This window comes from Gymnoscopelus braueri, assembly GCF_963280865.1.
Source record: "Gymnoscopelus braueri genome assembly, chromosome: 22".
Classification (NCBI taxonomy): Eukaryota; Metazoa; Chordata; class Actinopteri; order Myctophiformes; family Myctophidae; genus Gymnoscopelus; species Gymnoscopelus braueri.
In genome coordinates, this window is record NC_137624.1 from 28,851,278 (window position 1) to 28,873,778 (window position 22,501).

Sequence of the window (22,501 nt, forward strand, 5' to 3'; positions counted from 1 at the left end):
TCAAAACTTAAAAAAAAAAAAGTTAACTGATTTTGATGGTATATTAACTGATTTAGCTGAGGACTTAGCCTGATTGGCGAATTCCGAACATTGCTAGCCCACAATAACCTACCTGACCTGGCGGAGACCAGTGCTCAGAGGAGCACTTTTTCATGTTGAATATGTTTTTTTTTTTACACAAATCTTCTCTTCTGGGGGTCCCTGGCACAAACCATTTTCAGATGAGGGGGTCCACGGCCAAATGCATATCATTTTGGGGGTCCTTGGTACGAAAAAGTTTGAGAACTACTGATTTAGAAGGCATTTGTAGAATCGGCCTCAGGTCTTAAAGGAGTAGTTCACCATTTTTTTTCTCGCGTTCCTAAGTCAATAATTTGATGACCAGCGGACCGGTAGGCAGCAGTTCCGGTAGGAGACACAAAGTAGACTCTTTGAGTCTCCTACCGGAACCGCTGCCGGTCATTAAATTATTGGCTTAGGAATGTGACAAAAACAAAAACATATCCATGAATTCAAGTTTCCATGGGGTGACTGATCGATAGAAGAAAAGTCATTTTGGGGTGAACTATTCCTTTAATGGGTTAACATCACTTTAGTAGATCTATCTGCTCTATCTCTAACACCCTAAACACACAGTTACCTGTCATTTTCTTTCCTTGCCTGCACCCTTTCCTCTCCTCTCAGAACAAGGTCCTGTTCATCCACAGAGGAGTCAGCTCTGGTCGTTTCGTGCTGTTTGTGACGGATGGGAAACATTACGTTTCAACACTTCTGGAGGTGAGAACAAATGTATCTGCTCTTATCTAGATCCAACTTATTCCCACATGTTTTAACGGTGATTAAATGGTAAATGAATGGTAAGTGGTGTATTTATATAGCACCTTTTTCCAATGCGCTTTACAAAGTGCCTTACATTCAGGGCCGGCCCTAGGATTTTCGTGGCCCTCAGCAAGATTTTTTTGGGTCGCCCCCCCCCAAACACCCCCATTATAAAATCATTGTCATTTTTTATAGCATACTAAAATAATAACGCTAGTTGTTGGATAGGAGATACATGACATAATTACAATATGAAAGTAAAAATTAAAAATTAAAAAACCTAGTGGTTGTGGCCCTAAGCGACCGCTTATATTGCTTATAGCAGCGGCCGGCCCTGCTTACATTCACCCATTCACAAGCACATTCACCTTCTACCTCTTGAGCCAATGCCACCCGCATCACAAGAAAGCTTATATATTGCTGTAGGTGCTACAGTACTGTACATGGGCCGGGACCACTTCTGGAAATCTATCATTTTTGAGAATTTGTTCTAATAATTTTGGGAAACACCACCAATCTTCTCTTATGGGGGTCCTTGACATGAAAATGTTTGAGAACCACTGTTTTAATCTGTATCCCAGGTGAAGGCTCAGGACCCATACCTAGAGGTGAAGAACAACACTGGACTTTTGGTGCAGAGAGGCGGGGTCACGACCCTGACCTGGGACAACCTCAGCGTCACCACCAACCTCGACATTCGAGACCCGCGGGAAGTGACGTACGAGGTCTTCCTGCGGCCCAAACACGGCGTCCTCTTCTTCCTGGGCGACAGCGGGGACAGCGGCGGCACCATGGCAACTGACGCTGCTTTGGTGTTCACCCAACAAGACCTGCTGGCGGGCCGCGTGGCGTACCGCCACGACGACAGCCGCCAGCTGTCAGATGTGTTCAACGTGTCGGCGAGGGCTAAAGAGAGGGAGAGGATCGAGGACGGGCCGACAGAGAGAGGGAGGTAGGTCTAAATAAGAAAAAGAGGTTGTGCAATTAAATAGTTAAATCGTAATTATTTGTACAACGTGCGACGCATTGCGAGCTTGTAGATCTGCAATTTTCAAAATATTTGTATTCACCTGTTTCCTAGGCTGTGTGTTTTCCACTTCCTGTCGATTTCATTGGATATCATTGGTCATCTGACCAGTTTCATTGGATTTCATTGGATCAAATCGACAGGAAGTGGAGAACACACAGCCTAGAGCCAAATTCCAAACCCGAAAATCTCGGCCACTCGCTCACTCCCACTCGGTCACTCCGACTTCAAACCGGAAGTAGTCAGGGTCCAATTATTCAGTTGCTTCTTGGAGGAGGCGAGTGGAGTCGAGTGGAGGAGCCGAGGAGGCTCTCCACTTCCGCATTGAGCGAGTGTACATTAAGGGCCCTATTCCAAGGGAAATTTGAACAAACCACTAATTAGGGATTTCGGACTAGGCAAGAGGCGTTTCCCCGCAAAATTCGGTATTCTATGGCACCCCCGTGACCCGCCAAACACCTGAGCTACCCGTTACATTATGCATAGGTGTGGTTTGGGCGTTACAATGATAAAACCAATCACCGTGCCAGAAGCCATTGCCTTTAAGAGAAGACTGCGCTAGCCGTCATCCCGATCCAATATATGCTCTAGCCTATCTACCTGTCTGCACTGTTGCCTGGTCTGATTATTATAAGCCACATTGGGCTTGTTTTCCTTCTTTTTTTTTATTTTATCCAAATACATTTTTATATTAATTTGTAGCCTATTGTGTTCACAATAAGCTTGTCATATTAGTCAGATCCGGAATAGTATATGAAAGCCATTTAAAATATGTATACTATTGGTACACACCGGCTGCTCCCAAATAATTAATTACATCATGTTGCGACAACGCTCCTACGTGGTACACAGACAAACAGTAGCACATGGGTATAATAAATTGGACAGTTTTAGGAAAGGTCTATAGCCTATGTACTCACGTTGGCTGTATTGTTCTATTTCCATCATTCTAATCATGGATTCCAGGGGTGTGTAAACATCTCTGTAGTAGCTCCATAGTTTCCTCTGAAGTGACGCAGTTAAAGTTAACTTACATCCATATTGTCCCCGTTATCTCATCATCCACCTTTGTTCAGTAATCCCGAACAGAGCTAAACTTTAAGTTTACATCAATCAAAGCCTCTCAAACCCAGACACATTGCTGCGATGCGTATGTGCGTCGCCTAGTACCTACCCAAAATAACAGACATACAAGCTATCAACGGCGCTGCGTCATGTCTGTCGACAGCTTACAGATCTGTTATTTTGGACAGCATGCAATGAGGCGCGCGCGCCACGGAGAAGCCTAACACTAAACCAAAAATATTACATTACGTGGTCAACAACATACTAGACATGTAACTTGCTTGGAGCTTTTAATGCAGTGGTTCTCAACCTGTGGGTCGAGACCACAATGGAGCACCCAACGCCTGGCGAGCTTGTAGATCTGCTATTTTCACAATATTTATCTGTGGAACCGAGTCAAACAAAATGGGGGGGGGGTCCCCAGTTCAAATATGGTTATTTTGGGGGGTCATGAACGTAGCGTTTACGCGGGGAATATAATAATAATATAGGCTAATATATATAATATAGGCTATAATATAATATTCAACCGCAGCATGGGTTTAATGAGACAGCAGCCAAAATGAAAATCACACTATGATCCGATCATCTTATCAAAAATGTAAGTGCTTAAGATTTTAGCCCAAACCCAACGGGACCCGACCCGGCCCGTCAGCACCGGCGGCACCGGGTCTACGTTTTTTTTACATCCAAATAAATTCACATATTAATTAATTTGTAGCGTAGGCTATTGTGTTCACAATAAGCAACTTGTCATATTAGTCAGATCCCCAAGAGTATATGAAAGCCATTTAAAATAGTTATATATTCTTGCACAGCTGATGCCAAATAATTAATCAACAGGGCAGCGCAACGCAATATAGGTCAAATCACTCAGCTGTCTTGTCATGACGCAGCAGCAGATGCAGATCGAGCCCCCTTTAAAGTTTAAACCATAACATGACATCTTCAGACTATTGAGCTTTCTTCATGTCTTTTTCACCTCAAAGTAAATGTTGGATTATTTCTTCAGATGAGACCACAGGCAGCGGGCCGGGCAGTAGCCTAGAAGGTAACATTGGATGTGATTTCTCCATTGCAAAAATGATTACGGTTATTCTATGAAACATATACCATAATCATTTTTAAAATGGTTATGGGGCAGTGTATATATTTATATAGCCCTATTTGCTCCAAGCTGTTTTTTAAATAAAATATAGACTGTTGGAAGAGTTAACGAATTACCAAGATTTAATGAGAAATAAGGCTTCTTTAGAAAAATGACTGACGGGCTGGGCTGGGTCTAATTTGTCAATTATTAGTCGAGCCGGGCTGAAATATTTAGGGGATATGAAAGCTCTAGTTAGTAGTTTGAAGTGCTTATGTGGCCTTATAGTTGCTTCTTTTTGTTTTCATAGACCTGCGGACTGCGGTTGCTTATTTCTCGCCAAGGCTGGCAACACGGCTCATGGTCCAACGCACAAAGCCATTGTAGTGTCTGTGTGCACTTGACGGGTGATTTTATGAACCAGCGGGTGCTTTTAGAATCCACTATCCCCCCTCCCCAAGCCGTACCCATGTGTGGGTTGAGAATTTCAATGTGGGGGATATAGCAACAACACGCCCACGGGCACACCTCCATGCGCAAATTACGGCGTCGGCATAATGGTGACGGGTAGAGCAGGTGCTAGAATAACCTATTGGGGCGGCGCAGGTCCATTATCCCGATTTAACGGGGATTTTTTTGCCACAGAATGGGGCCCTAAGTGTACGCTCGACCACTCTCCACAGCTCCTCCGCGGCAGACTTCCGCATCACGTGTACACGTTTTTTTTGTTTTTTCCCTTATCCCGTGACGTATACATGGTCCTCCTCCACATGTGGCCACACAAACAATGCTTGAAACCCGACACCATGCCGAAAACACCGGCTGCCCCCCCCTTCGCCCCCGCCGAGCACTCGTTGCGCATCTCACACACACACACACACACACACACACACACACACACACACAGTGTAAATGAACTGAAAAGACGCAACAAGCCACTGGCTTTATTGCGTTGTATGATATAAAGTATAATACAATTATATACATTGTAATATATTGTGCACACTTATTCTGTCTCAAAAGCTGATAGTTCATTTCTCTCCGTGCATGCCTCAATGCAGTGCATGGACTACTATAAATTACTGTGACAAAGATTATGTTTAAAATAATGTATTGTATTTATATATAGACTGAATATAGGGTGACTATATTCTGAATTCCCCAAAAAGAGGACACTTTACGCTATTTAACTATAGCCGTACTCATTCAATTCTGAACCGATTCTTAAAATTTAAAATTCTCTATTAGCTGTGAAGGGCCTTCTTTCATGTCTATCAGTCATGATTTATTTAGCTATCAAACAATATCAAGCAAAATCACAAAATCGTCTGAGTCGTTTTCTTTTTTCTTCGTCCCAGAAGTGGGGGGGATATCACCCAAACTCTCAAAACCCCGGACATTTGAAGGATTTTATAAAACCCCCCAGACAGCCCCCCAAAAAGGACATGTCCGGGTAAAAGAGGACGTATGGCCACCCTGCATGAATGATGTAATTCAGTGTCAGACATACTCTGTAATATACGGTGGCTGTTATAAGCAGCAGTGCCGTGCGGGACTGCTGCGGGGGGTGGGGGTGGGGGGTCTGGGGACTGTACGAGCAAAAAGAGGGACGAGTCAGGAATTAATTCATAAATGTAAGTTTGCTCATCCTGGCGCTTCGTTCACTAATTCAGGAATAAATGGCTTTGCACAAAATGTTAACTATAAAGATAACAATGTGGCCATCCACATTGATGAATTGTCTATTCTTATATTCTGTATTATTCTATAGACGAATCCACAGACGCGCTGCCTGTAGCTGCCTGTAGGCGGCCATTGCTGCGGTGTCGCGTCCGCGGAGCATTGACACCGCAGCAATGGCTGCGCCCAGGGCAGCGCTCCGTGGATTCGTGTATACCTGCATATTATTCTATGCATGTATATTTTCATCCACGCCTCTGCTGCTCTGGTCCAGCTGTTTGAGACGTCATAAGTGATCGCGGAATTTGCCGTCGCTTTGAAATGACGCTGAGTGCAGTCCGATCCTTTGAGGGCAACCGCTCGACCACTCCGTCCTCACAAATAATCCTCGGCTCCTCGCAGGGGCGGGGCTTAGGCGCGAGTGGAGGAGGCGAGGAGAGTGAGCGAGTGACCGAGCTTTGGGGAATGGAATTTGGCTTAGGAGGTGAATACATTTTTAACTTGTGAATTGGGACATTCTGCACAATGGGTACTTTTACTTTTGGTACTTTAAGTTTATTTTGATGGCAATAATTTTGTACTTTTACTCAAGTATATTTTGATTACCAGACTTTTACTCTTAACGGAGTATTTTTTTTACATTGCATTGATACTTTTACTTAAGTACAACATTTGAGCACTTTTTCCACCACTGGTGACAGCCCCAGAGGGAGCAGAGAGGTGCAGTTGGACATTGGCGTGGCTGTGAAGATCTACCTGGAGAGCCACCAGAGACCTCCCACGGTGCTCAGCAACACCCCTGTGGTGGTGGAGGGGAGCCAGAGCGTCACCGTCACCAGACAACACTTAGAGGTACATCGACATCCACAGTTTTACAACCCATGGAGACCTGAGGCCGATTCTACAAATGTCTTCTAAAGTGATTCTCAAACCTTTTCATGTCAAGGACCACCCAAAATTATGTATTTGGCCGCGGACCCCCCCCCCCATCTCAAAATATTTAGTTCCAGGGACCCCCTAGAAGCAAAGATTTGAGTTACAAATATTTGAATATATTCAAAGAATTTATTTTTAAAAAATAGCAGCGCTAGTGCCACGCTATGAGCTTGTATATCTGCCATTTTTTAAGAGCCAAAGTATAAAATAATGGTTAAAGTGGTTAAAATCTAATATGACAGATGCTTTCCCGGTCTGGGTTAATGTCCGTACACACCGGGAGAGTATGAGCGCGATGAAGTGTATGAATGAGGCATTCACCAAAATAAGTTTGACGTGGAATAATTGGGACACAATTTCGTATTGCTTATTCACATCGCTCCTGGTGTGAAACAATCTTGACAGTTACATGTTAGACATTTAGCTCACTTTTTGATTTCAAGGACCCCCAGTTTGGTATGCATTATTAGAGCCCATAACAAATGGAAGCAAAATTTTCCATTTCTACACTGTCAGAGTTCCAGACCTGTAATGGTCCATTTGGTTCCATACTATCAATAATTTAGCTGGGGACACCCTTGAACAACCTCAATGACCTGATTTAGCTGACATTAGCAATGGGAGATCACCTTTTGGCAGGCACTCGAGACTGATTTAGTTGCTCAGCAAATCGCCATACAACAAGCACATTCCTGCTAGTTTGGTATAATGAGTAAAGCACATTAAGGCCCAACTATGCTTTCCTGGGCTCAGCCAAGACAAGGCTCTTCACATAGTTAGTGGCGATGAGATAACAAGTCAAACTTGAACTGCCCACCACTAGCCAATGCACTTATCCATAAAGATTTACAGTGTAAGAGCAGACCAAGCTTGAATTCATTATGTCAGTTAAACTCTGTGATGGTGCACTTCTTAGCACGACCCAACATCAAAATGTCAAAGCACACAGTTTGGCAGATTTTAACTGTTTATTAGTAGCAAAACAAGGTGACCAGATATATCTGTAAAATAGAAAATAAAATTCAAAAACAAATGTAAAATGAATCATAATGAAATAAACACTGATTAGGCCTTCTATCATAACAAACAAAGCATTTTAACCAAATATTACAAAACACTTCACCTCCTTGGAGACAAGTGTTCAGCCCTTATATACACCATGGCCCGCCCCCTCCCTCTAGACACATAATCAGGGTGATATACAATGTCACTTCTGTTCAAATACGGCCCAAAAATACATGTACAGTCATAGATAGTATTTGCAGTCATAAGATACTTTCAGTAGGCTGCTGTCCAGTGTCCCTCTTTGACACATTCAAACAGAGTTGGTTTGGACCAATTTCGCCCCAATCAGTCGTTGGCTACAGGTGCGTTTCCTGGCAATCCTATATAATGACCTGAACCCCATTTTGACTTTTGTTGAATGAACCGTTAGGTCTGTAGTTTGCGTGTAGTTTTGTGTCCATACACCACACAGCAAGCGTGCACTCTTGATGGGCATGTACATCAAACAGTTGGCATTGTCCCTTTTCGTTTGTGGTGTGCATATCGATACTGGTTTGATAAGCCAAGTATCATTTGGTATCGATACTTTAGAAAATATCGAGAGATAGATATATCTAGATTTAGACTATATCTATATATCTATATATCTATATATATATATATTTATATATATATATATATAATAGCCATATTATGCATTAACCATATTTTAACCATTTAATATGGTTTATATATTAAACCATAAATCACCAGTCAATAATATGGTGACTGTTATTATTCATTATATGGTGATACATTATTAACCCATAAATAACCATATTATATACATGGTTAATATGTTCACCATATAATAATATGGTTATAATATATTAACCCGTAACCAAATTATATATTAGATATCTCTATACAAGTTACCCATATTATATATATATATATATATATATATCTCTATATATGTTTTTAGTACATCTCTATATTTTTTTGTATATCTCTATATAATTTTTTTGTATATCTCTATATCTACTCATATACATACATACACTTCCGGTATCAAAAAAGCGACCCCAAAAGTATCGAATTGAAAAAAATAATAATAATTGTGGTATCGGCACATCACTACTTTTCGTGACAATGTGTGGTCACATTACCTCCCGGCAACCGAAAGGTCAGGAACGTCGGCACAAACTGAGCAGCCTGGGCCCTTCCAAGGGACCGACCGAGGCCTGGCGTGCTCCCCCACTGGAGAACCCCCTCGTCTCCCACTTGGTGCCGAGAGGAGGTGTTGGTATTGTGGCTTGTTCGTGGTCACTCCTACTGCTGTCATTACATGGACAGTCACCTGGATGAAAATAACTGTGTAGGGATTCACCGCTTTACTGAGGCACACTCCTGTAAGCTGTTGGCGAAAAGCAGCACGGATTACATTCTGATACACTTCAGTGTTGTCTACCAGCAGGAAGAGTTTCTCTCTCTCTTTGGACAAACTCACAGTCCAACCCACAGGCAGAGCTTTGCAAAGGTGCTAGCGCATGTCCGTCTGGCCCTTCTCAACCCCTTCTACCTTGACTGTATGAAAGTGTGTGGTTGAATCCCAGGCCTGCCAGAGGCTCATCACTGAGGCCAGAGAGGGTCCATCCCCGCTGGTCTACAGCATGTCGTGATGAGATCCTGGTGGCGGGAGGTCTGGATTCCGAGGACTTTGATCCTGCTGGTTCAGCTGCCTGTTCGTTCAAAGGAAGAACCTACGTTGTAGGTGGTAAGGATCGGTCAGACCAGGTGAAGTGCTACAACCCAGAGACCAACCAGTGATACATGCGTGGCCTCATGAGAGAGCGACGCTTCCGGGCCTTGCCTGGCTGTGGTGCATGGAAAGCTCAACGTAATAGGAGGGACTGATGACTCTAGGAGTGGCATCGAGCGGCACGAAGACGAGACAGCCACGTGGGAAGTTGTGGGAGCGATGTCCACCAGCGCTTTCTCCGGGCTCAGCGGTGTGTCTCTTAAAAACAGATCTGAGGCACATGCACAGGGATGGCAAGAGGTCAACTATTGTCTTTCATCTCCCAGTCTCTGCACTTTTTTCCCCCCCTCAGGACTACCTGCACGGTCAAACCGCCAAGTTCCTCTCCTATAAGGACTTTGTCAACAAGGAAGGAGCCACTGGTCTCCCACAAGGTGCCTTCACCACCGACCACCTTGGTGATACCCTCCATGTGATGTGGCGGGTCAGCTGCATCTTGTTTACTGGTCTCCCTTGTTTTTGCCACCCGAGAGCACCCCAGAGTGCCTCTGCCAGGTTTGTTTGAATAACCTCTGCGGCTTGCCATCCTACCGCTGCCAGCAAATGTCACACCCCTGTCTCGGGGTGAGGGTAGTGTGCAACCTCTTAGCACGACCCGACATAATCAAATGATGGCAAAGCACACAGTTTGGCAGATAGCAAAACAGGAGACCAGAGATATCTGTAAAATAGAAAATAAAGAATATTCAAAAACAAGTGTAAAATGAATCAAGTATCATGAAATAAACATATGATTAAGCCTTCTACCATAACTATACATTTTAACCATGGTTTTAAAAAAGGGATAGTTCACCCCCAAAATGACTTTTTTCCCCCATCGATTAGTCACCCCATGGAGACTTGAATTCATGGATTCTTTTTGTTTTTGTCGCATTCCTTAGCCAATAATTTGATGACCGGCAGCGGTTCCGGTAGGAGACACAAAGAGTTCCCTTTGCGTCTCCTACCGGAACCGCTGCCTAACGGTCCGCTGGTCATCAAATTATTGACTTAGGAATGCGACAAAAACAAAAAAATATCCATGAAGTCAAGTCTCCATCGGGTGAAAAGATTTTTTTTAGGGTGAACTATCCCTTTAACTAAATATAGTTACAAAAGACTTCACCTCCTTGGAGACAGTGACAGCTCCTGAGCACCTCAGTAGACAGGCAGCAGCAGACTGACAAAACGGCAAAGCTATTCGGCCATTATATACCCCATGGCCCCTCCCACTAGAGAGACCAAATAATCAGGGTGATAAAAAATATGCCACTTCTGTTCAAATAAACCGGCACAAAAATACATGTACATTTCCTTTCATGTAAGGTCATAGATATAGTATTTGCTTTCAGTCATAAGATATTTTAACTTTCAGTAGACTACTGTCCAGTGTCCCTGCTCTGACACATTCAAACCGAGTTGGTTTGGACCAATTTCGCCCCCAATTGGCTACAGGTGCGTTTCCTGGCAAACCTATATAATGACCTGAACCCCATTGTGACTATTTTCTTGAATGAACTGTGAAGTCTGTAGTTTGTTTCTAGTTTTGTGTCCATACGCCACCCAGCAAGCGTGCACTCTTGATGGGCACGTAGAGCACAAAGAGTTGGCATTGTCCCTTTTTCGTGACAATGTGTGGTCACATTGTCACAGCATTAATTCATTATTTTCCTCCAGGTGGTTCACGAGGACAGCCAACCCTCAGAGATAGTTTTTTCTGTCCAAACCTCTCCTTCTCTGGGTTTCATCTTGAAGGCTTACCCTGGAGAGAACTATAAGGTAAGTCTTTTACACCTGTCCCGTAGTTGATGGATGGATTGTTGGTTGATTGGACACAGTGATGGAAGAAGTACAGACATGTTTACTTATGTCACTTGTTTAAGGATCAATATGCTATTGTAGAAATAGTCTGTACAAGTTCTGTATTCAAAATTTACTTGAGTAAAAGTACAAAAGTATATATACTTAAACTACCAAAAGTAAAAGTACTTATTATGCAGAATGTCCCATTTCACCCGTTTTCAAATATATAAAATGTATACAAATCCTTTAAAAATAGCTGATCTACAAGCTCACAATGCGTCGCATTGTGAGCTTGTAGATCAGCTATTTTCGAATTGCGAATTGTATATAGGGCTGTATAGTGGTTTTGCAATAATCAAAATCTACAAAGAAAATAAAAAGTAAAAAAAAGGACAATATTTGCCTTGAGATGTAGAGTAGAAGTAAAATTGTTGAAAATTGGAAGTACTCCAGTAAAGTAAAACATATCAAAAAATTTTACTCAAGTACAGTACTTGAGTAAATGTACATAGTTACTTTCCACCACTTGGTGGACAGATAGACAGGCCTACTGTAGATGGATGTACTGTACATGGACAGATAGGTGGAATGTGGATCACTGGCTTCCTTCAAAACAGGCCTGAAAATCCATCTTTCAGGAGGCCAAAGGGGAGGTAAATCTCACTTCTCCCATAGAAAGGTGATGGCATTCCCTGCCTACACCCCCCCCTTTCCTCCCCCTTTCATCTCTGTACATATAGTGTTTTATATTTGTTGATGATATTGTATTTTGGTGTTATTTTTTTTATGCTATGCTAATGAATTGAACGTAGGACCACAATGGAAACAAGTCCCCAGAACCTTTTTGCGTTAACCTTTCAGCCCAAATGACGTATGACTGTATACCCTGTGCTGTTTGCATTTCTGTCTAATAAAGCAGTGGTTTTCAACCTTTTTCCATGTCAAGGACCCCTAAATTGATATATATTTGGCCGCGGACTCCCATCTGAAAATGTTTTGTGCCAGGGACCCCTCGCTTTAAAACATACATATATTCAAAGATATGCACACATTTTCAAGATTTTTCAAAAATAACAGATCTACAAGCTCTATGAGCTTGTATGCTATACCCTGCCCCCCCCCCCTTTATACTTTATTACAAAACCATTGTAATAAAGTATTTAATCAATCCACATCTCCAGGGCAACAGGGCCCAGCCCATCACCACCTTCACCCAGGAGGACGTGAACCTCGGCGCCGTGCTCTACCAGAACCGGGACCCGGGCCGCGCCAATGACTCCGTCCTATTGGACGCCAGCAACGGGGTGACACAGGTTGGGCCAATCAGGTTGGAGATCGATGTGATTCCTCTGCTCCTCCCCTTACAGGTACAGTATGTTTCTTGTTCAAATTTGTTCAAATCTAACTACGTAAAAACAATTACACCTGAGCCTCTATACCTATAAAACTATGTTTACAATTAAAGTAAAAACTTAAATACAATTATACACCAAACATCCATATTTTGACGTTTCTGTATTTTCTTGTGAACTGTAAACAACCTTATCCCTTTAAGACCGGGAAAGCATCATTTGTGTCATTTTAAGATTTCTTTGGATATTCAAAAATAGCAGATATACAAGCTCATAGCGTGGCACCGAGTGCCGCGCTATGAGCTTGTAGATTGCTATTTTTGAAAAAAATATATATTTTCTAAAGTGAACATTAGTAAATATTTTGTTCCCCAGAAGCAAAGATTTGAGTTACAAATGTCCGCAAAAAATATATAAAAAAATATTTTCAAAAATAGCAGATCTACAAGCTCATAGGGCGGCACTCGGTGCCGCGCTATGAGCTTGTATATCTGCTATTTTTGAATAGCCAAAGACATTTAAAATGACAGAGACACGTTCCCGGATTGAAGGGGTTAAATGCACAATTTAACAGCGTATCATTATGTCGATCTGTCTATGGAGAATGATGAATTATATGGAAGTCAAGACTTTGTTACTGACTAACAGTTGGTTAGCCGGTCAGTTTGTCGGACAGTCAGTCAATCAATCAGTCCCTTTATCGGTTGATGATAATCCCTTATCGGCTTGTATTGATAGGTGGCTGACTTGACCGTTGACGAGGGGTCATCCCTGCCGCTGACCTCTGACACAGTCAAGGTCGCCAGTCATCACTTCTCGGGGATGAACTTTGTGTACCAGGTGGTGTCGGCTCCGAGACACGGACAGCTGGAACACAGCAGGATACCTGGCATGGCCATCACTGCCTTCACTCACGCAGAGGTTAGACACACACACACATATATGAACGCACATGTACATGCACGAACATCGCATGCGTCCACACACGGTAATCATTTATCTGGTATCGTGTAGTTTAAAATGTACAGAATTGTTTAGAAAGACGCTATGTTGTTGACCTGGTATCCTAGTTTCTTCGAGGCAATACACTGTTTTCTCTGCACTCTATTTATGTGATTATTTATTTACCTTGTGTTTATTGACTAGAGTTCATGCTTACGCGGCTTGTTTTGATCTCTCATTTGTAAGTCACTCTGGATAAGAGCGACTGCTAAATGCCTATATTGTAATTGTAAATTGTGAATACTATTCTGGGACGAATTTTCTGCAAAAATAGCAGATCTACATTCAGAATCAACTTCATTGTCACATCAGTGGTTTACAGATATAAGGAAGTGGGTGAAATTAGTTTTTGCGTGGAACAAGAAGAAAATCTAACATTAAATCAGCATGTCAAAAAAAAGATCAAGACATCTATCAAGATACAATACTCATACTGTATACACATAGCATAAGACCAACAGATACAGCATGTACTGTACATTAATCTACAAGATGTATCTACAGTACAAGCTCACAGTGCATCACGTTGAGAGATTGGCCATTTTTGCCAAAGAGATTTGGTGTAAAGGGAAAACGCCTGTCTCTGTTCTATTCTCCTCTTGTCTATGTTGAAGGTGGAGCGTGAGTACATCTCCTACGTCCATGACGGCAGTGACACAGTGAGAGACAACTTCACCATTGTGGCGAACCAGACAGAGATCATGAAGCACAGTCTCCCTTTCACTGCTCAGATCATCATCTTACCTCTCAACGACGAGAATCCTGTCATCACAGCTAACAGGCCGCTGAAGGTGAGCACTGCAAGGAGACGGCCACTTATAGCCATTATTTGATTTCTTTTTCAATGAATCGAATGATAAATAATAATACAAGTGTTTTAAAAAACATATATATATCAATTAATCAGTTAACCACCAGTTGTGTAAAAATAATGAAAATAGCCGATCTACAAGCTCACAAATCGTCACATTGTTGTGAGCTTGCAGATCGTCTATTTTATTTTATGTTTTTGAAATGTTTTACCGATAATAACATGCCCAAAATAGGGATTGACAATTAATATATAATTATATGAAATGATTAATTATTTTTTGTAATCAATTAAATAGATTAGTTCGATTAACAGTTGCACCCCTACACAAGTATTTTCTTCTTTTTCCTTTCCTCTCCTCTCCTCAGGTATGGGTTGGCTCTGTGACAGAGATAACAGTGGATGACCTGAGTGCGGAGGATCTGGACACTGGGCCAGAGGATTTGGAGTTCATCGTCACCCCGCCCAGCAATGGTCACCTGGCCTTGAAGAGCGCCCCCTCCAGGCACATCCTCAACTTCACCCAGATACACATAATGAGTAGACAACTGGTGTTCAAGCACAGTGGTGAGAAAACTACATTTGAGAAGGAAACCTATCTATAAACACATTGACTATGGGTGCTGGCTGCTGGGCTAAAAAGGCTTAACTTCAAAGAGGCACACCAAAAACGGTAAAAAATGTTATTTATGAGCACAAAGGCAAAAACTACAAGTAACATATTTGGCTGCTTGGAGTAGAGACCACAGTACAGTACAGTGCAGTAGGGTAGAATACATGGGAGTAGTTTATGTCAAACACTTGCATGTGTAATTAACAGTCAATTATTTAACATTCAATTTCACACAAACCATGCAGTGGCAGGATAAATGGCCTGTTAATAGAAAGTGCCATACATTACTATACAGTAGTGTAAATTATTGTACAATGCTATTCAATGTGCAGACTTTACTTAAATAAACTTTCAGCTGGACTATGGCTCTTGTTTGTAGAGCGATGAAAATAACTAATATAATATAGTATAATATTGTTGCTGTCGGCTGGAAACCTTGTATGTCCAAAACAGTTCCTTTGTATTAATATCTTGAAAAAAAAAATTTTTAATTGTGAAAATATCTACAATTTCAAAAATGCGACGTGTTGTGAGCTTGTAGATCTGCTATTTTCACTACTTTTGTGCAACACTCTTGTATGATGAAATTGGCCAGTATGGCATTAATTTACAACATGAAATATGGAGATACCAGGTTTCTGTCTGACTCCAACGATATACGTTATGTGCGAATATACTGTAGCCCAACAAATAATATGATATAATAAGCAGCTGTTGTGCGATGTTGTCTGGTTGATGTGTTGACAGACATAAATATTTGCATTTGCAATAGGTGCACTGTCAGGTGGATTTCACTTCCAGGTCAATGACGGGCTGAACTTTGCACCTCGTCAGATCTTCAGCACAGTCGCTCGCTCTCTGCTCCTCACCCTGCAGAGAAACAAGCCATTAGAAGTCTACCCAGGTACAGTAACGCACGCACGCACGGATGGACGGACACACACACGGTACACAGACATACACTGAATCAAACACTAGATGGCACCGTTGAGACCAGAGGACGTCGGTTCAAATTCACGTGTCACGTTCAAGGGCACTATCAAGCCATACAATACAAAAATAAAACAAAGAACAGTCATTATTCATTCATTTATTTCAATCCAAAACAGTTGTAAAGTGATTTTCAAATGCATTCTTGGCTAGGTTTTATTGAAACATACATTTTTATTGTATTAAACGGTTGCTTTCCCCAACAGGCTCTGTGACGCCCGTCACTCACAGAGAACTTCAGGTGGTGACCAACGACGACCCTGACGCCAGAGGAAACTATTCTGTGGTGTTTGTGGTGACCTCTCCCCCTAAACTGGGCCGTCTGATCACTAAACTACCAGACAACTCCACCCGCTCCGTGTCCACGTTCACACAGAGCATGGTAAAGTCTGTGCAAATATGTGTGTATTTTTGACCTGCGTGTGTGTGTAGGGCTGTCACTATTATGACATGACTTATAATTAAGCAAATCATTGCGATTAACGGTTTTTAGGCCTTGTAAACAAAACAGGGCAGATATGACAAAAATGACAAAAACGAAAAGCACATCCACTTTATTTTCTGAAGCAATTTTGTCTCAAGAGACTGTGTGTGCAAATGTAAGAATTTCCATGTGTTCTGAGATTAATCTCACAAGGTAAGTGCATTTTCATTTCAATAATGTACATTCGTAAAAAATTATATATATTTAGACAAAAAAACGTGGTGGGGGGCATGTGACATGAGGTGAATAATAAATGAAGTGAGAACAGAAACAACCAAATCACTGAAAATAAAATGTATAGGATGCCTAGCCATGCAGCTCCCAGCCACTCATACGGAAACAAAATGCAACCGTCACATTTCTCTCTCTTGTCTTTGGATCTGTCTCTCTGTTCAGGTAAATGATGGAGCGCTCTGGTATGAACAGAACCAACTGGAGTCGGTCGGCTGGTCAGCTAAAGACTCTTTCTCCTTCGCCGTGTCCTGTCCGCCTGCTTTTCTTCCCCCACACGCCTTCACCATCCTCATTTCGTACCAGGCCAGTTCACACCCCCACAACAACCAAGACCAGCAACAACAACAAAGACACAAGACCAAGCTGCAGGCCAATACCGGTAAGACCCGCTTCCATGACAGTGATAAAAAAAACAGAAAGTGGTTCACCCCCCCAAAACAATTTGAGTCACCTCATGGAGACTTGAATTCATGGATATTTTTTTGTTTTTGTCGCATTCCTAAGCCAATAATTTGATGACCAGTGGACCGGTAGGCAGCGGTTACGGTAGGAGACACAAAGGAGACTCCTTGTGTCTTATTGGCTTAGGAATGTGACAAAAACAAAAGAATATCCATGAATTCAAATCTCCATGGGGTGACGATAGAAAAAGTCATTTTGAGGGTGAACTATCCCTTTAACACATTGATTGCCAAGATCGCATCGATGCGTTCTTTCAAATCCATCGCTTGCGTGCCAGCAATTCAAAAGAACGCATTGATGCGTTCTTTTGAATTTTCATTGTTTAATCTGTGATCGCACGGCTCTGCTTATTTCTCATCAGCACTTTCGTTTTCCACTTACGTCACACTCACCCGGAGCCGGATGTAAAAAAAAAAATTCATTTCCGGGTCACATTGTTTTTCTCCGGTCATTTTCGGCCAGAATAGGGAAAAACACGTTTTTTCACACGGTATAAAAAACGAACGGACAGCTCAACTTCTATTTTCTTTGGTCCGGGTGACTAACTGTCATCGTCGTAGTGTATCACATCGTTTTCAGGCCGATCAGCGGAACAGGGATCGTCGAAAACATAACATCCTGTGAATGACCGGATATGACGTGGGCCTGTTTGGGAGGGGGCGAGCGAGGTGATCAATGTGTGGATTTGCTGCTCTCTACTGGTGGAACTGTCGTATGTGCTTAACACCACAATCAGATAATTTATTTGAATGAAAAATTACAAAATTACAAAATTAAAAAACACGCAAATTGCTGGCACAGGGGTGAGTACATTATGAATAAACTCTGGCAGTCAATGTGTTAACGTCAGTAACAACTCTCTTCATCTCAGGTGCCGTGGTGCCAGAGGGAGGCAGAGTTGTGATCGACAGCTCCAAGCTGGACGCCTCCAACCTTCTGGGAAAGGTTCCGCTGCCTCAGCGACAGAGGCACCAGGTCCTGTACTATGTCACGTCCCTGCCGCGACACGGGATTCTGGCGGCAGGCGCATACAACCTCACCAGGTATAGGCTACTGCAGTGGTTCTCAACCTTTTCAGTCCCCCCCCCCCAAAAAATAATCACTAGGAATTTTACAGATGAATATTGTGAAAATAGCAGATCTACAAGCTCACAACGAGGCGTTGTGAGCTTGTAGATTTTATAGTATAGTTGACCGGTTTTTATAGTATAGTTTTGATTACTTTTGATGCAGTCTTTTTATTTTATTTCTTTCTTTTTTTTAAAGTATTATAAAAGGTTTTAAAAAGTCCTTATATTGTCACTTTACTGTCATCTGGGGACCCCCCCGGGTCCACAGGTTGAGAACCACTGCGCTACTACTGTACATGGGTTTTGTTTTTTACAGCTCTGTTTTAGCTTGGTTTGGTTTATTTGACTTATTTCCATTGCCCCCATGGTCTTCTTTCAATTACAAAAGTATTTAAAAAGGTGTCCCAGTTAGTGTACTAAAATATTCATATATTTATTTGGAGATGCATTCTTAATAATCAAAGACCCACTGGTCTTTATTATTGCAATTGAGGATATACATTTGATTTGATTTTTTGATTTTTTTATACATTTTTATTGATAGTAGGCCTACTGTATATAGTGGGAGAGAGAGGAAACAAGGAGAGAGACTGACATGCAGCAAATAGTCCGCCCAGCCATTGAAGGAGTGGAACTGGGGTCTTGCTGTCAGGCCAGCCTGATCGCCAGAGAATTAGTATACATTGCACGGATCCAGTGCACGTCATTCCGTGCATAGTCGCCTAGAAACCTCGAAATTCTGTGCATATGTACGGCGAGTCCTACGGTGGGCGTAACCAGTCGCAACCCGGAAAAAACCCGAAGCAGAGTAGTCCCCACAACAATGTGGGGAAAACAAGGAATGTCGCAACGTTTCCTCTGGCGATCGGGTTGGTCAGGCATCAGAGCCTATGGTACACACCCTCGGCCTAGTATATTGAATGATAGCTCCGTGTGGAAGAGTGATTGACAGGTGCTTGTCATCATATTATTGGTTGAAATTTGTTAGTACCGGCCTATGTAATCACGCATTACGTTTTAGTTTGACAAGAAGTAATCAAGCCTGGAGTTTTGGGTACTATTGTTATAAAAATACACAATTGGCAACTTTTTTTGGCTCCCCATTATGACCACTGTGCCATTTAATGCAATATAGTGAGTTAGAGAGTGAGTGAGTAATATGAAGATATGAAGGGAAACCAAATCTCACCTTTGCTATCTGCTGTCTATCTTTCTCGTCACTTCTCCCACTCAGGGACCAGCTCCAGTTTTCCCAGCACACCCTGGAAAAGTTTGGCATTGCATATACCCACGATGACTCCGAGACGAGGAGCGACAGCTTCACATTCAGGGCTTGGGTGGCTCCGTTGGACCCCTCCTCATTTCCTATGTATTCCACCCTCTCCTCTCCCACTGGCTTCTCGACTTCGTCTTCGGACTCGGGAGACCTTGATGACCTCCTGGCATTGACAGACACCTTCAACATCACGGTGACCCCCGTCAATGACCAGCCGCCGCTCAGCAGGACCAGCTCTACCCCGATGAAAGTGGTAGTGGGGGAGACTGTCACACTGGGCCCGGAGAACCTGCAGGTGCGCCAGAATCACATGAAGCATACACATACATTACAGTGGTGGGGTCCCAGGGGGTTCCCACATTCTGCCATACCATGGACCCCCTATTGCGAAATGGCAAATCTACATCTCGACGCATTGTGAGCTTGTACATAGGCCATTTTTGCTATTATTGTTTTTATATATACAGTATATATTGTGGAACATTCTGGAACACATTTATTTTAACTAGAGTTTGGGCTGCTATGTGGCCCTCACACCTACGTTGCACTGCCGATCCGACTGATATGTCTGAGTCATAGTGTCGGGGGCTTTGACAGAGTACCCGTTGTCCCTTTTGTGCCTATTGGCAAGCCCGTATATGTGCATATCGGTTGGATCGGCAGTTCTGGACAACTGGATATCCATATATGGCATGCCTATATATGGTCATATCGGTCAGCTCGGCGGTTCTGGACAACCGCATATCCGAACGAATCGACGGCAGGCACCGCACTCCCTTGAGTCCTTGCCGATGGGCACGGCAAGTTTGAAGTCGGTCGGTCCTATATATACACATGACCCTATATGGGCATAGCGGTCAGATTTAAGGCTCTGGCAACCGGCTCTTCATATATGCCTATATGGTCGTATCAAGTTTGTTTATGGTTACTAGGCCCAGCACGAATGTCACGCCCTGAATTTAAAGTGGCCTAACTGGCGCTCCCTGGCGGCCATGGCCCCCGTTTTGAAAAGCACTGGCCGTAAGCTTATAGTGACAGGAAATTTGCCAGATTGATCTTTCGTACCGGCAGGAAAAAATCTGGGTGGGGGAAGTGAATGAGCAACACTTACCCCTCACTCAATACCAACAGTGTCCTTGAGCAAAACACTTAATCCCCAACAACACCAGGGGATTTGCTCAGTGGCCAACAGTATCAGACTGTGGTTGTACTGGGCAGCTCCCAAAGAGCATTTATACTCAGCAAACCTGTCGAAATACCTAAAGATGTCCTAGTAGCAACAGCAGTGAGAATGAAACACAGGAGAACCAAGTTAAATACGAAAAAATAAAAAAATAAACGAGTGCACGTTGTTTGTAATATTTTATTTGACCTTCATTCATACAGGTACAATCCTGTGATTTCAGACAGGGCTGAATGGAGCCCTGTCTAACATTACTTTATGTTACATCCTACTTTAGTGCGGCCGTCAGCATGGTTTTGAACTTGTCCAGATCCACCTTCTTCATGATGGAGACCTTGTGTTTCTTCTTAAACTTGTCAAGATAGTCCAGCACCATCATACCTCGGGTGTTGGTCCCATCCAGTTCCACTGTTACCGCAACCTGTTCGCTTTCCGTCACAAACGTGTCGTCTATAGCCGCAGCTACGGCGTAGCAGTCGCAGGGGGTGAAACCCACTCCTGCGCACATTTCCTTCTGGAAGCGCTCCAGCTCCAAGCACACCTTCATGGTGTGTTTGAAAATCTTCTTCATGAACTGAGCCTTTTCAGTGTCTTGAGCCAACCAGGCGTCACAGAAGGACCATGGTAGATTGTTATGGCAGGCGAACTCCCAGCTGGCGATGTAGGTTGGACAGCAGAACTGGTTTAACACGATGTAAGCAGCCTCAGGGTCCGCTACAAAGTTAAACTCCCCACACACCGTAGTGTTACCCCTGGAATCGGTGTTGCCTCCCATTAAATAGAGTCCCTTGAGTTTCTCTGGGAAGGATGGGTCCAGCTTTACCGCCAGGGCCAGGTTAGTGAGAGGTCCCGTGGCTACCAGAGTCACCTCGCCGGGGTTGTCGTTGACCATCCTGATCATGGCCCCCACGGCTCCTTCGCTCTGCAGCAGCTCCAGGCCCGGCGCCTCCGGATCGGGGGCGTCTCCGAGCCCGTCCTTCCCGTGGAAGTCGCCGGCGCGGAGGACCCGGCCCAGCAGGGGTTCTGAGCTTCCGCGGTAAACCGGGATGTCCGTCCTCTTGCAGACCTTGAGAACGCGCAGCGTGTTCTTGCAAACGTTCTCCAGGTCCGTGTTGCCGTGGGTACACGTGATCCCCAGGACCTCCACGTTGGGCGCGACCATGGCCATCATGAGGGCCTGGGCGTCGTCCACGCCGGTGTCCACGTCAATCACCAACTTCTTCATTTCCTCTGGGTTACCGAACTCAACAGACATTAAATAGCTTTACTTGTCGTACCTCTGTTGACAGAGCTGGCCTATGTCAACTATATACTCGTAGGCCAGTCTATGCTATCAGTACTATGATGTCATGTTGATGACATCAGGGATCTCCATATATGCATTTTTGAGGATTCGAGTTTTTGTTTTGAGAACCGCTGGTCCGACTGACTTCACACTGGGCATCGGCCTAGTTATTCCAAAAGAACAGAACAGAATGGTGTCAGACTTGTTTACGGTGGAAGAGTCAAAACAAAACGGAACAATACAGAGTCTATACCTGAGGTTCTCAACCTTTTGTAACTCAGGACCCAACTGGGTATGTGTCAAGATGATCAGGGCCCACATACCAAAATAATTGTAATACTTAAAATAATTAAAAGGGCATTGTTATGACCCTCAAACTATTGCTATGTCGCTGTTAGCTGCAATGACTGAATTGATTCTGCTTAAAATGAAAAAACGGAGGACTTTGATCTACAGTATAAGCCTTGGGCCGCAAGTGTTTTTGAGATTCCCTGATCAGGGCCCTGATCCAGAAACGGTTAGCTATATCTATCTACA

At 43.2% G+C, this 22,501-nt stretch overlaps 4 protein-coding genes across 4 annotated transcripts in view; 1 reads left to right on the forward strand and 3 right to left on the reverse strand.

Moving 5' to 3' along the window:
- Window positions 1–22,501, reverse strand: part of LOC308078585 (sorting nexin-18-like) — a 244,622-nt gene that overhangs the window by 180,003 nt on the left and 42,118 nt on the right. The window lies entirely within an intron of this gene.
- palm2akap2 (PALM2 and AKAP2 fusion) overlaps window positions 1–22,501 on the reverse strand; it is a 352,841-nt gene that overhangs the window by 129,374 nt on the left and 200,966 nt on the right. The window lies entirely within an intron of this gene.
- Window positions 1–22,501, forward strand: part of LOC308078928 (chondroitin sulfate proteoglycan 4-like) — a 43,098-nt gene that overhangs the window by 14,440 nt on the left and 6,157 nt on the right. The window contains exons 8-20 of the mRNA XM_080420269.1: window positions 685–777; window positions 1,401–1,771; window positions 6,380–6,530; window positions 11,077–11,178; window positions 12,384–12,569; window positions 13,293–13,475; window positions 14,171–14,347; window positions 14,736–14,934; window positions 15,753–15,884; window positions 16,177–16,352; window positions 16,851–17,067; window positions 18,022–18,193; window positions 19,455–19,791. Of these exons, the coding sequence (XP_080276395.1) occupies window positions 685–777; window positions 1,401–1,771; window positions 6,380–6,530; window positions 11,077–11,178; window positions 12,384–12,569; window positions 13,293–13,475; window positions 14,171–14,347; window positions 14,736–14,934; window positions 15,753–15,884; window positions 16,177–16,352; window positions 16,851–17,067; window positions 18,022–18,193; window positions 19,455–19,791 (2,496 nt within the window). The remainder of the gene's footprint in view (window positions 1–684; window positions 778–1,400; window positions 1,772–6,379; window positions 6,531–11,076; window positions 11,179–12,383; window positions 12,570–13,292; window positions 13,476–14,170; window positions 14,348–14,735; window positions 14,935–15,752; window positions 15,885–16,176; window positions 16,353–16,850; window positions 17,068–18,021; window positions 18,194–19,454; window positions 19,792–22,501) is intronic.
- On the reverse strand, window positions 20,948–21,904 carry LOC308078589 (inosine-uridine preferring nucleoside hydrolase-like; the record flags this gene model as incomplete). Its single annotated transcript, XM_080419817.1, has 1 exon — window positions 20,948–21,904. The coding sequence occupies one exon, from the start codon at window positions 21,902–21,904 to the stop codon at window positions 20,948–20,950; it is 957 nt and encodes a 318-aa protein (XP_080275943.1).